At 39.5% G+C, this 14,223-nt stretch overlaps 2 protein-coding genes across 8 annotated transcripts in view; one reads left to right on the top strand and one right to left on the bottom strand.

Annotated features, from left to right (window-relative positions):
- Positions 1 to 14,223, top strand: part of Abcc9 (ATP binding cassette subfamily C member 9) — a 122,974-nt gene that overhangs the window by 14,410 nt on the left and 94,341 nt on the right. For all 7 annotated transcript variants that reach the window (XM_075982386.1, XM_075982385.1, XM_075982388.1 and 4 more), the window contains 3 exons: positions 8,275 to 8,441; positions 9,781 to 10,023; positions 13,401 to 13,595. In XM_075982386.1, coding sequence (XP_075838501.1) covers positions 8,275 to 8,441; positions 9,781 to 10,023; positions 13,401 to 13,595 — 605 coding nt within the window. The remainder of the gene's footprint in view (positions 1 to 8,274; positions 8,442 to 9,780; positions 10,024 to 13,400; positions 13,596 to 14,223) is intronic.
- The window catches only part of Slco1b3 (solute carrier organic anion transporter family member 1B3), a 1,042,880-nt gene that overhangs the window by 4,772 nt on the left and 1,023,885 nt on the right, over positions 1 to 14,223 (bottom strand). The gene's annotated exons all lie outside the window — the stretch shown is intronic.

The raw sequence follows: 14,223 nt of genomic DNA on the forward strand, positions 1-14,223 counted from the left end.
AATGACAAATAAATAAAGAGCAAAGGGGGTTGGGAATGGGAAGTATGGAAAACATTTTATTCTTTTGGAGTCTCCCAGTGAATGTGAGGTTGGGGATGCATTAAGGCATCCTAAGCTGTGACAACTCCATTTTCCCTCCAATAAATACCCTCTGCGATGTGCTAGTGGGGGGAAGGAGAGCGATGTGCTGGCCTTGGGGACATTAAAAATCATTTTTTTTGGAGGAGATATATGTTAATGAAGGCAGAGAAAGCAAAACTGGTGTATTACCATCTCATTGTAGTTTGGGACTGGATGACAGCATCTATGTCTCTAGTTTTTATTCCCATATGGGCCTGGATGGCAAGTTTACTTAGATCCATTTACAGTCCAAGAGTTAGGACAGGCAGGACATGGAAAGGACAGATTTCCCACTGCTTAGGAAGACTTCAGTATATTTCAGAGTGATGATGACAGTAGTTTAGAGGGAGAATGGCAAGTTCCTAGTGGAACATAGGGTTACTGAAGTTGAGTGGTCCTCAGAGGTGTTACATCCACGCTCTCTTTCCTCTTCTCCACTGGGGGCCTTGGAGGACAAGAGGATTCAATGCCACACAGACCTTACACACTCTGTTGTGGTGTCACAGCCTCTGACTCCACAGGACTCGTGCTCTCCTTACTGGTAAGGTCTGTGAAATGGGGACATCCCAACAGTGGCCATGGCCTCTGCTTGACTACTTATTGTGCTTTGTCACACCCATCGTGTGTTTTTTTTTAATTTGATGAAAATTTACCTTATGCGGCAACATTGCAGCATATTAGAGAATAACATATAAATTTAAAAAGCACTCCTTTCCATGTCCTAATTTACAATATTCAAGACTTTAAGGGAGAGTTCTAACATTTGACAATTCCTTCTTTTTTAATTATTGTTTTTATTGAGAAATATATTTTCTCCTCTCCCTTGCCTTCCTCCCTTCTCCCTTTCTACCCTCTCCATGATCCCCACACTCTCAATTTACTCAGGAGATCTTGACTTTTTCTGCTTTCCATGTAGATTGGATCCATGTATGTCTCTCTTTGGGTCCTCTTTGGATTCTAGGTTCCCCAGGGTTGTGAACTGTAGGCTGGTTTTTCTTTTCTTTATATCTAAAAGCCACTTATGAGTGAGTACATATATGATATTTGTCTTTCTGGATCTGGGCTACCTTACTCAATGATCCTTTATAGATCCATTTACCTGCAAATTTCAAGATGTCATTATTTTTTTCTGCTCTGTACTACTTCATTGTGTAAATGTACCACATTTTTTAAAATCCATTCTTGGGTCAAGGGACATTTAGGTTGTTTCCAGGTTCTGGCTATTACAAATAATGCTGTTATGAACATAGTTGAGCACATGTCCTTGTGGCACGGTTAAGCATCCTTTGGGTATATACCCCAAAGTGGTATTGATGAATCTTGAGGTAGGTTGTCTCCCATTTTTCTGAAAAACTACCATACTGATATCCAAATGGGCTATACCAGTTTGCACTCCCACCAGTAATGCAGAAGTGTTCCCCTTCCCCACAACCTCTCCAGCATAAGTTGTCATCAGTGTTTTTGGTCTTGACCATTCTTACAGGTGTAAGATGGAATCTCAGAGTTGTTTTGATTTGCATTTTCTTGATGGCTAAGGATGTTGAGCATTTCCTTAAGTGTCTTTGAGCCATTTTAGATTCCTCTGTTGAGAGTTCTATGTTTAGGTCTGTACTCCATTTTTTTTATTGAATTATTTGTTCTTTTGATGAGCAATTTCTTGAGTTCTTTGTATATTTTAGAGATAAGCCATATGTCTGATATGGGGTTGGTGAAGATCTTTTCCTATTCTGTAGGCTGCCATTTTGTCTTATTGACCATGTTCTTTGCTTTGCAGAAGCTTCTCAGTTTCTGGAGATCCCATTTATTATTTCTCTCAGTGTCTGTGCTACTGGGGTTATATTTAGGACGTGGTCTCCTGTGCCAATGTGTTCATGTGTACTTCCCATTTTCTTCTCTATGAGGTTCAGTGTGGTTGGTTTTATGTTGAGGTCTTTGATCCATTTGAATTTGAGTTTTGTGCATGGTGATAGATATGTGTCTATTTTCATTCTTGTACATGTTGATATCCAGTTACGCCATCGCCATTTGTTGACCATGCTGTCTTTTTTCATTTTATATCTTTTGCTTCCTTCTCAAAAATCAGGTGTTTGTAGGTATGTGGGTTGATGTTCTGTTTTTGATTCGATTCCTCCTGTCTGGTTTTGTTTTGTTTTTTTTTAAACAATACCAGGCTGTTTTCAGCATTGTAGCTCTGTAGTAGAGTTTGAACTTTAAATCTTTGAAGAAAGAAATTGACAAAGATACCAGAAAATGGAAAGATCTCTCATGCTCTTGAGTAGACAGGACTAACTTAGTAAAAATGGCAATCTTATTGAAAGCAATCAACGGCATCAATGCAATGCCCATTAAAATCCCAGCAAAATTCTTCATGGACCTCGATAGAACAATACTCAACTTCATATGGAAAAGCAAAAACACTCAGGATATCCAGAACAATCCTCTACAATAAAGGAACTTCTGGAGGCATCACTATCCTGGACTTCAAACTCTACTAAAGAATCATTTTCTAACCATCACAGCTTAGTACATAGTGGCCCTGTGAACATGTTATCTCATATAGCTCCATGTATCCCTTTGCCTTGGAATCTTGAGACAACTTCCAAGGGCTTTCCCACCTTCTAGTGATGCCAGTAGGTTCCATTCTGATGTAGGCCTCTTGGGGAGTTCTCAGAAGTCTCCTTGCATCAGAGTGAGTATTGTAGCATGCTGAAAAGATTGCAGTCAAGGGGAATAGCTCCTTGAAGCTCAGCCACTCTCTCCTGCACTGGGGTTATGGTTGTCCAGTTAGCCTCTCTGGCTCCTTTGACCTCTAGTAATAGGGAGTTGAACACTCTTTACTTCACTTTTGCCTTATGTTGGCATGATGGAACTCTTTCCAGTAGGTTGGGTTCAGAATTTTGACTCATGTTTCTATTTCTTGCATGCATTGTCATGAGATGAAAGCAGAGATCCTGGGCCCCTGGTAAACTTGAGGGTCCTGTGAAACTGTCAAAGTTAGAGCTACAATCACGTGTTAGTATGAGCACAAGCTTAGAACTACCCAAGGACCTTAGATTTTATGTGGTTGCGGTGGGAAAATGCCACTGACTACTGACCAGGAGGTTATAAGAAGAAATCAAAGATATAGTAGTGCTTTATTGTCAAGAGGGTGTTGACAGTCAATATGGCTGCATAAAAAATACTCATGACTTATTACTGGGTTGCCTGACACATGGCTGGGGGAAGGGAATCTAATTAGCACAAAAGGTTTGCCAAAGCCTGAACTCTGACAAAGTCTTCTAGTAACCACAGGAAATTTCTAATGGGAAAAAAAAAGAAAAGAAAAGAAAAAGAAAGAAAGAAAAGAAAAAGAAAAATTTGAAAGCATATAATTAAGTTACAGGTTACAGGATACAAATGAAAAGAACATGTATAATTTAACAATGTATTTAAGGACTTAAAGTCAAAATCAGTGCACAATTGTTATGTAGGTGGGACACAAGGCTTTGGTTTATGTCTAAAATGAGGGACTGACACAATGAAAAGACAGGGCTACTTTCCCATCATTTTAAGAAAAAGATTTGATCCCAGAAAAAAAATGCTCACTTTAAAATCATGAACTTGCAATTTGGTCCAATTACAAATTCATGATGAAAACTTCCAATCCTGCAGAAAATTGAAAGAATTATACAAATACTGCTCAAATTTCTTCAGTTTAGGTTTCATTCTGTTTGTTTCAGCACAAATCTTTGTTTTTCTACTTTTTACACACATAAAGACACACACACACACGCGCGCGCGCTTTTTCCCTAACTGGAGTTAACCTTTGTCTATAGTTCTTCCTGTGAACTAAAGTTTGCATTTCTGAAGCTAAAAGGCCTTGAACTGTTAGCTATGTGTACCCCATCAGCCCAGCACAGCATCGCCCTCAGCTGAGCATGGAGCCTTTGTCTGTCTTAGACTACCCTCACTTCCCTTCCATCTGCACAGAGACAACATCCATCCTGATTTCCTCCACCATGGGGAGGTTGGCTTGTTCTCCAGTTTCACACAGATTGAATCAAATACTCTCAACTCTTTCAATGTGGGCTTTTCCCTGTGATGTTGACGCATACCCAGACTCTGTCTTGAGTCGGGCTGTTATGACAGTAAAGGGTTATTATGAAATTTTGTGGAAATAGGAGCTTGTTTCTTTAGGGTAAAAACCTCCAAGAGAACTTCTGGGCCATAGGGCAGGAAGAGGCATATGTCTATATCAGTAAGAAGCCAACAGATGTTTCCCCAAAGTTGTTGAATCATTTTATATTTTCATTAACAGTCTGCTGCATCTTCAGTTCCTTGTGGACACAGACTCAGCGAAATTGGTGCACCCCATCTGGACTGGTGGGTGTATAGCAGTAGCTTACTGTGGCTTTAATAAGCATCTTCCTTGGCTTCTAGTACAGAGTGTCATTTGGTAGATTTCTTGGCTGTCTTTGGGAGGTGTCGAGTTGGTGTCCTTGCTATCTTTTTAAAGTGGTTGTTGTTATGTTTTGTCCTATTTTCAGTAAGTTGTGTTTTATCTTTGAGTTGTGGAAGTACTCTTCGTGTATTAAATACCATGACATCATCATAATATTTTCCTCCAGGTGTGGAACATTCAAACTCATATCTTTAACTGGGTCTCCTGCTAAATAGAAAACTCTAATTTTGATGTGGTGTAGTTTATCCAATGGTTTTCTGTTGTTATTTCTTCCTATGTTTAAATCTTTACTATCTTGTGCTTTATCTGGTAAGTTTGTAGTTTTAACTTTTGTTTTGAGAACCACAATGCACTTAAAATCCAAGTGCTATAAGATGCTATTAGGAGGCAAGACTCTTTATTTCACACACACGGTCATTGGTTCTAAGCAATTCCCTTTGGTATAAGCTCTCAGATAGGATATTATAAAGTTGTCCCTGGTTATCATCCTCACAGATGGAGCTAGAGGTATAGCTACCTCCATTCCCAATGCTGGCCTTTTTCGTCTCCCATCTTGTCTAACCTGGCTAAAGCATTACCAGTCTGCTATGGTCCTTTCTGATGGGTCTTGCTGATGTTCCTCAGGGCAGCCTTTCATCAGTTGTTCATTTTCTGTTCTGTCCTTTTCTTTTCTTTTTCCTTTTTTCTTTTTTTTATTGTTCATCTGAATTCTTTTTTCCTGATAAATTTTTATTACTTTATAAATAATACCAATAAAAATTTCCACTTCCTCCTCCCACTTCCCTCCTGCTCCCCCATTCACCCTCTCCTCCTCCCTCTCCAGTTCTAAGAGAGGGCAAGGTACCCTGCCCTGTGGGAAGTCCAAGCCCACCCCCCCCCATCCAGGATTAGGAAGGTGTGCATCTAAATAGAATAGGATCCCAAAAAGCCAGTACATGCAGTAGAGACAAATCGCAGTGCCATTATCATTGGTTCCACATTCAGAGGTTCCAGTTTGATCCCATGCACATTCAGTCCCAGTCCAGCTCTGTTTGGTGAGCTCCCATTAGATCAGACACACTGTCTCAGTGTTCTGTCCTTTTCTACTTGCAATTCTTTCTCTAGATTTTCTCCTTTCCATAACTTTTAAGGTAGAAAACTGATTTGGTCTCTACCTCTGCAAAATGAATGTCTAAAACAATAATCTTACTCTAAGTTTAGTTTTTCTTAATTTTTTACATAAAGTAGAATATACGTAGAATGTTTTCTAGTGTGTACAGGAACTATCCTTTCACATGGATTATTAGATATACTTGGTTAAATTTCTAAGCATTTGGAGACATCTAGCTAGCTTCCCGAACAGAAAGACTCGGAGGTGACTGCTCTGTTTCTGTGCGTGGCGCTCCTAATCTGTCACATATTCTCCCGAGGTCAAGGAGGCTCCAACAACGTGTGGCAAGGACAAAAATTCAAAGTCCGTTGGTCCACTGCTGACCAGCTGTCATCACTTGGCTTGCATTTGTTGAGAGAATCAGATGACATGTGCTTCGACTCACAGCACGTGAACAATGCCAGACAAGTGTGGGCTGTTTTAAGTTGTTAAGTGTCTGTCACCCATTAAGCAGCAAGCAGAAGTGACAGGCATTGCTCTTGACTTTAAAAAAATGTAACACTTTTGTTTATTTTATTGTTTTCATTTTATGTGTACGGGTATTTTGCTGACACTTGTATATGTGGACCATGTATATACCCGAGAAGATACTGGATTTCCTGGAATTGGAATTACAGATGGTTGTGAGCTACCATGTGGGTTCTAGGAATTGAACTTGGGTCCTCTGCAAGGCCAGCCAGTGCTCTTAACTGCTGAGTCATCTCTCCAACTTTGTTCTTGACATTTTCCCCGTGTGTGTGAGAAAGGGTCTCAATATATATTTCAGGTTGACCTCAAACTTCTGATTCTCTTGCATCAGACAAGTGTTCCAAGTTCTGGGGTTACAGGCATGAATCACCATTCCCAGTTTTATTTTAAAATTTAATTACATTGTGAAATGAATACAACCATACTGTGAATGGTTCCTGTTGTTTTGTTTCCTGCATTTTTGTATTGTGTCCAGATGCCTATGCATGTTCATATATGTGTGGACACATGAATGCATAGGTGCACTCACACAAATGTGCACATGTGTGTGGCTGCCTCAGGTGATGTTAGGAATCATCCTCATTGCTCTTCTCCCTTATTCACTGAGGTACAGTCTTTCCTATGACCCAAGAGTTCACCAATACAGCTGCTCTGACTAGTCAGCCTGCTCCATGGGTCCCTTGTCTCTGCCCCCTGGGTGCTGGAAATACAGGCAGGTCACTGAGACTACTCATGTGGGTCTAGAGATCTGAACCCCAGTCCTCACACTGGCTGCTTATGCAATAATTGCTTTGACTGCTGAGTTATATCTCATTCCTGTTTTGATTTTATTATGCCTTTCTTCCTAATTACCAGCTCCATGGTCAGTTACTATGAAGGTATAGTCTGAAGGTGGTGAGTAGATCTTATAATGCCAAAGACTGGATAGTTTCACTGACATCAAATAATATGAGATGCTTGAGAGTGTCTAGATATTCAGGTTTTCATTGGGCCACTCATAATTTGATTGTTGAAAAATAGACCCCTTTAAAGCTGGGTATTATGGAGCACATTTTTAATAATCCTAACACTTGGGAGGCAGAGGCAGGCAGATCTCTGTGAGTTCAAGGTCAGTCTGGTCTATGAAGCAAGTTCCAAGACAGCCAAGGCTGTTACATAGAGATACCTTGTCTCAAAAATACAAAAACCAAAACCAAAAAACCCTTTTATTGTTATTAGATTACTAGTGACATTTTTCTTCCAGCTAATATTCATCTTGAAGTTTACTTGTCTTACAATTAACATGGTTTCTCCAGGATCCTATACTTCCTAGTTTCAGGTTATATCTTTTTCCATCACTGATTCTCAACCTGTTTCTGGTATTTAAGGTGGATCTCTTTAGACAGTGGATTATTTGGCCTGGTAATATCCCTTAAATTTATCCCCATTTCTACATCTTCAGCTTAAAATCCCTGATATATATTTAGTGCTGAAGCCAATGTGCACCCTGTTTCAGGGAGGAAAGCGGAGTACTCTGAAGTGTTCTGACTCTGCTAAATGTTGCCCAGACTGGATTGTCTGGGGTGTTCTAGATTCATCTTTATCCCATATTCACTTGTAAGTTCCCCAGTACAGAGCGGACTACTTTCGTGTCCGCAGAGCTATAGATATCTCTTCGCTTCTCACTCACATTCACGGTATGATGCTGGCTGTGGTGTTGACGAGCTAGGTGTCTGCCCTTCTCATTCAGCTAGTCAAGGACTAGGCTGCTCTTCAGGGTCCTTGCTTATTTCTGTGTCCTGTAGATAACTGTGCTGTTTAAATTTACTTGTTTGAGAAGCATCTCTTCGTCCTTGAAGGTTAACAGTACAGCAGAAGCTCTGCTCCACAGCTATATAAATCCCATGGCGATTCCATGCCAACAATGATCCACACACACTGGGAACTACAATGTACCTGCCTAATAAATTACACAGATACCAAGTCGTTAATTCTTTATGTAACTGAAGGTCTTAAGGAGTACACACAGACAAGCCACTTCAGAGACTGACAGAATCCTGTATGTTTCTGTTGAAATGTTAGTGAAGTTTTACATTTCCCCTTTCTCTTTCTGCAGCTTTATTCCTATATTGGGTGATGGCCTTTATTACAAAGACAATAAAGTTGGTCAAATACTGGCAGTTGGGGTGGGGAGTGTCAGATCTGCGCTTCTGCATCACAGGCGTGATGGTAATCTTGAATGGGCTGCTGATGGCTGTGGAGATCAACGTCATCCGGGTCAGAGTGAGTACCAATGGCATTTGTGTGATGACTGCCACTCAAGACTTACAGACTACAGCCAAACAGGAATAGGTAGTGTTTCTGAAGAGGGGGATATGTGAAAGAAAGGATATGTGATCTATGTGTGTTACACTTAAAGAAGAAAGGGTTTACTAGGGGTAATAACAGTTTCAGAGGATTAGAGTTCATGTTCATCATGGCCAGCATGGTGGCAAACAAGTAGGAGGACAAGCAGGCAGGCAGGCATGGTACTGGAACAGTAGGTGAGAGCTTATAGACAGAGATATAGATAGATAGGTAAATAGATAGATACGTAGATAGATAGATGATAGATATATAGATAGTTGATAGATAGATAGATAGATAGATAGATAGATAGATAGATAGAAAGATAGATAGAAAGATAGATAGAAAGAGACTGGGAATAGCACCAGTCTTTTGAAATTACAAAACCCACCCTCAGTGACACACCATCTTCAACAAGGCCACATCTCTTAATGCTTCCCAAACAATTTCACCACCTGAGGATCAAGTATTTACCTCTATGAGCCTCTGTGTGTGTGTGTGTGTGTTAATGTTAATGTTAATGTCTCAGAATCTGTGTGAACCAGACTCTATTTATGCTCTCACAGGTAGTAATTGAATTATTCATCCATGACTGGTCAAAGACATGTCTGGGTTTATCAAAATATGAATCTTGAATTTGATAATTATAGAGAAGATAGTTTTCTCTATTCTTCTCATTTCCTTGATGAGAAGCGGTCTATAGTGGTAACTAGGTACATGTCCAAAATGCAGTAGTTAAAACCATAGTTAAGGCACACAGAGCCTGTGCTTTCAATGCTTCTGTACTTTCTGTTCTTAATGCTACATTGTGTGAGACACTACTAGCACTAACACAATTTTAAATATTCATTTTCTATCAAATAACTTTATGAGTAGAGAGATGCACACTGCAATGAATGTGCATAACAAACAGTAAAAATTAGCCAAACCATGTAACTCAACAATGGTGCTAAAATCTCAATGATTTGATAGAGCGATCTTCATTATATTACCCCTATCATAGGATAAAAATAAGGTTCTTTTAAGGGACTAATTAATATTTCAGGATTGTCTCCAAATGGTTTCAATATGGAATTCTGACAACTAGCTGGTTAGTCTAAGGAAAGTAGGAGAAACATTGCAAAGGATATTTTAGAATGCAATGGAAAGAACCATAAATTAAAACATGAGTTTTGGCTGCCTTAAACAAAAATGTGGGAAAGGTTGTGGTTTTACTTTTAGTCTGTGGAGAGAGAAGTAAGCTAGTGGTCACACTGTGGAATTCTTCCTCCTGCAGAGATATGTTTTCTTCATGAATCCTCAGAAAGTGAAGCCTCCCGAAGACCTCCAGGACCTGGGTGTGAGGTTCCTCCAGCCATTTGTGAATTTACTCTCCAAAGCAACATACTGGTGGATGAACACGCTAATCATATCTGCTCACAGGAAGCCTATTGATCTGAAGGCGATTGGAAAGTTGCCGATTGCAATGAGGGCGGTGACAAATTATGTTTGCCTGAAGGATGCCTATGAAGAACAAAAGGTAATGGCATTTGTCTTCCATATCTATAACCAGAGAGGGGGGAAAAGAGGAAGAGAGAGAAAGAGAAAGAGAGAGAGAGAGAGAGAGAGAGAGAGAGAGAGAGAGAGAGAGAGAGACTGAGAGAGAGAGAGAGAGAGAGAGAGAGAGAGAGAGAGAGAGAGAGAGAGAGAAGGCTCAGCAAATATGGAAGTACAAAGCTCATTAATATCTGGCCAAGGGAATATAGATTTTTTTCCCATCTGTCTCACCCAGTAGTTTGACTTCATCTTGATTACACGACCAGGGAAAAAGAGGAAGGGCTACTGGAGTAAAAAGATGTAATGATTGCTGTCCTTAGTCAGATAAGGAAGGACAGTGGGGCACAGGTTTTCCCCTGGGACACATGCTCAAGTACACATTAAATGAGCTCAGGGTCTGGAGAGATGGCTAGGTGGTTCAGAGCACTGGCTGCTCTTCCAGAGGTCATGGGTTTGATTCTCAGCACCTACAGAATGGCTCATACCCATCTATCACTCCATTCCCAGGAGATCCAATGCCATCTTACGGTTTTGGAGGGTACTGCACACACATGGTACACAAACATACAGAAGGAAAAATGACCATACACTTAAAACATAATAAGTTGAGCGACCCCATGTAACTAACCTGTTACCATAGAATATTAATAGCTCATACATTTTAATTCTTCTCAAGTATCTTGGGAATAACTTTTCTAATTATGATTAAAATATCATATATATATATATATATAATATACTATATATTATAGTAAGTAGGCTTTCTCTCTGGACTACCAATCAGCTCCTAAACAAGACATGGAGACTTATTATAAGTTATGAATACTCAGCCTTATCTTATGTTTCTCCCAGGAGTTTTTATAGCTTAATTCACCCTATTTATCTTCATCTACATTTTTCCTTGGGGCATTTACCTTTGTTTTCATTCTGTATGTCCTACTCTGTGTTTGGCTGGCTGGCTCCAGGCATCTCCCTCTCCTCTCCCTTCTCTGTTTTTGTTCTCTTCTCAAACCTACATTCCTCCTCCTCCTAGTTCTCTCTGCCCACCAATCCCATCTATCCATCTACTGCCTAGCTATTTGCTATTCCAGTTTTTTATTAGACCAATCAGGTGCCTTAGGCTTAGGCAGGTAAGGTAAAACAGCAACACAGCTTTACATAGTTAAATAAATGCAGCGTAAACAAATGTAACCATTTTTGCCTAGTTAAACAAATACAGCATAAACAAATGCAATACTTATTTATATAGTTAAAGTAGTATCCCACAACATATGTTCATTAATAATTACCCTCTCCCTTCGTTTGGTTTCTTGAGACAGGATTTCTCTTTGTAACAGTCCTAGTTGTCCTAGAATTTGCTGTGTAGATTAGGCTGGCCCTGAACTCACAGAGATTCGCCTGCCTCTGCCTCCTGAGTGCTGGGATTAAAGGGATGTGCCACCAGGCCCGGCACTAAAATCCTCTGATATTTCATATTGATTATTAACAAACTGGTCCTGTAGTTCAGACTTGGAAACTCTAGGTATTAAAGGAGTGTCAACTCTTATTTTAAATATTATCATAAATGTCTTCAAAAGTTGACTGCTTCTAGGACTTTTTTGTGTTTTAATGATTTCCTAAAATATTAAAAATAAGTGGATATTTCATTTAAAAAAATACTCTTGCTTTATTCTTTGACAAGTTCATACATGTATACAGTTCATCTCAATCTTACTTACTTCTTTGGAAATTTGAAATTTGTCCTGTTACCACTTCAAAAAGTCCTGGGTGTAATGACACATAGTTGCAGATGTATTTGGTTACAACTGTCTGTAAAATGTTGGTATTCATGATGATGAAAGGGAATCTTGCATGCTGAATCAGTTAAAGAGCTATTTTTGGCAACTCTAAATGAAAATTAGCTAAGTGTTTATGGTAAATGAACCTCGTATATCAGAATCCTGTGTTTTGAAATTGCTATTGCAGAAGAAGGTTGCTTCGAATGGGCCTGAGTCATTTTTCTGGTTTCCCTTGAGGAAAGTATTGTACCAAAGTGTGTACATTTCTCTGCTAAAGTAAATATTTAAAATATAGACTAAAGTTACCTCAGGTTTCCTGCACAATTTCTATGTATAGCTTGAACTTGCCATGCTCAGGTACTGTGAGTAAACCAGAGAAAATGAAGAAATCACTGACTCTAATGGGCAACGGAATAGGAAAGACAAATTCTATTCCATTGTGTGTGTTTGCATGCATGTGGAGGCCATATAATAGTCATAGGTTGCCTTAGGAGATTTCCATCTGTTTTTTGAGATAGGGTCTCTCAGCAGGACTCCTCTGTGAGGTATGTTGGCTGGCCAGTGAGCCCCAGGGATGCCTCCCTAGTGTTAGGAATCTGAGTCACCATGCCTGGCTTTTTCATGTGATTTCTGATGATTGAACTGAAGTCCTCATTCTTTTAAGGCAAGTGGTTTACCAGCTAAACTATCCCCCAGCCTTTTATTCCATTGAGTTGTCTTCATTGCCACTATAGACAGTCAGGCCTTAAAGTCTTAACAAAAGATGGCCAATGTGTGATTCAATGCTTACTTTGAGCATGTATCCATTTTTCCTTTTTCAAACACAAGTCTCCAACAATTTAAAAATGAACTGACTACTACTCTTCATGAAGCTAAGAAAATGTGAAAGATAAATCATGGGAGATCATCTATTTTAGCTTAAGGGATTATGACTGGGAACCTTTTATGAATACAAAATTCAAACATATTTGAATATTCAAACATGTGAGCCTATGGTGCCATTTTATTCAAATCTCTATAATATGTATGTGTGTGGACACTTGCACTCAATAGCTTATATGTAGAGATCAGGGGACAATTTGTAGGAGTGGATCCTGGGGATTGAACTCAGGTCACCAGGCTTGGTGGCAGGCACCTTACCTCACTGAACCATCTTGTCTATCCCACTCACAGTATTTTTGAAAGGAAATACATGGTTGGAGCCTCATAACACCTTACCTTATCTCTCATCATCTTGTTTTTTATATGATTTTCTTTGGTTATATTCATGACTGATACATATTTTCCAAGCTCAACAGAACTAGATATGAATTTGTCCATAAGAATCCCCTGTCATCCCTTGACAGCTAAAAATAATGCAGAGATGTAGAAGAACTAGCTTATATACTATGTTGTATCTGTTTTCATTGTGGAGGGTCTGATAGCTACTATCTTTATAAGATTCAAAGACACAGAATTTCCCATGTTGCACTGAAATTTCCTCAATTATTTTTAGGTCTTTACAATATCATTGGGATTTCAGAAAGCACATCACTGTTAGTTGTTGCTTCATGGTAATACTTGGGTCTCTTGTTTGTTTCAGAAAAAAGTTGCAGACCATCCAAATCGAACCCCATCCATATGGCTGGCCATGTACAGAGCTTTTGGGAGACCAATCTTGCTGAGCAGCACGTTCCGATACTTAGCTGACTTGCTGGGGTTTGCTGGTCCTCTCTGTATTTCTGGAATAGTCCAGAGTGTGAATGAAATCAAGAACAAGACAAATAGTACAGCAGGAGTAAGTTCATGTTTTTTCTTTTTATTATTTAGTTTGTGTTTACATTAGTTGCTTTTTATTGCTATGAAGACACTGTGACAAAGGAAACCCATAGACGATAGAGTTTGTTGGATGATTATAGTTCCAGAGGGCTAGACTCTGTGACCATCATGATGGCAGCAGACAGTCAGGCATGGTGTTGGAGCAGTAGCTGAGAGTTAACATCTTGATCCACGAACATGAGGCAGAGAAATGTCATGTTATTGAAACCTGAAAGACTGCTCTCTATGGCACAGCTCCTCTATCTAGGCCACACCTCATAGGAGCCTATGGGGTACATTGTTACTCAGATCACTACAGTGTGTATGTGTGTGGACATGTGAACGACATAGCTAACATGTGGAGATCAGAGGACAAGTCATGGGAGTAGAGTGTGTTCTCTCTTTCCTCATGTGGTTCTGGGGGATTGGTCTCAGGTCATCAGTCTTGGTGGCAAGCACCTTTATTCTTTGAGCCATCTTGCCTGCCCTGCTCACAGTACTTTTGAAAAGAAATACATTATTGGATGATTACATTGTAATTGCCACTTTATTAATGTAGTAATATGAGAAATTCAAGCAAGCTTTTTTTTAATAGAGAAAATGAATGT

Source organism: Microtus pennsylvanicus, chromosome 8 (assembly GCF_037038515.1).
Source record: "Microtus pennsylvanicus isolate mMicPen1 chromosome 8, mMicPen1.hap1, whole genome shotgun sequence".
Classification (NCBI taxonomy): domain Eukaryota; kingdom Metazoa; phylum Chordata; class Mammalia; order Rodentia; family Cricetidae; genus Microtus; species Microtus pennsylvanicus.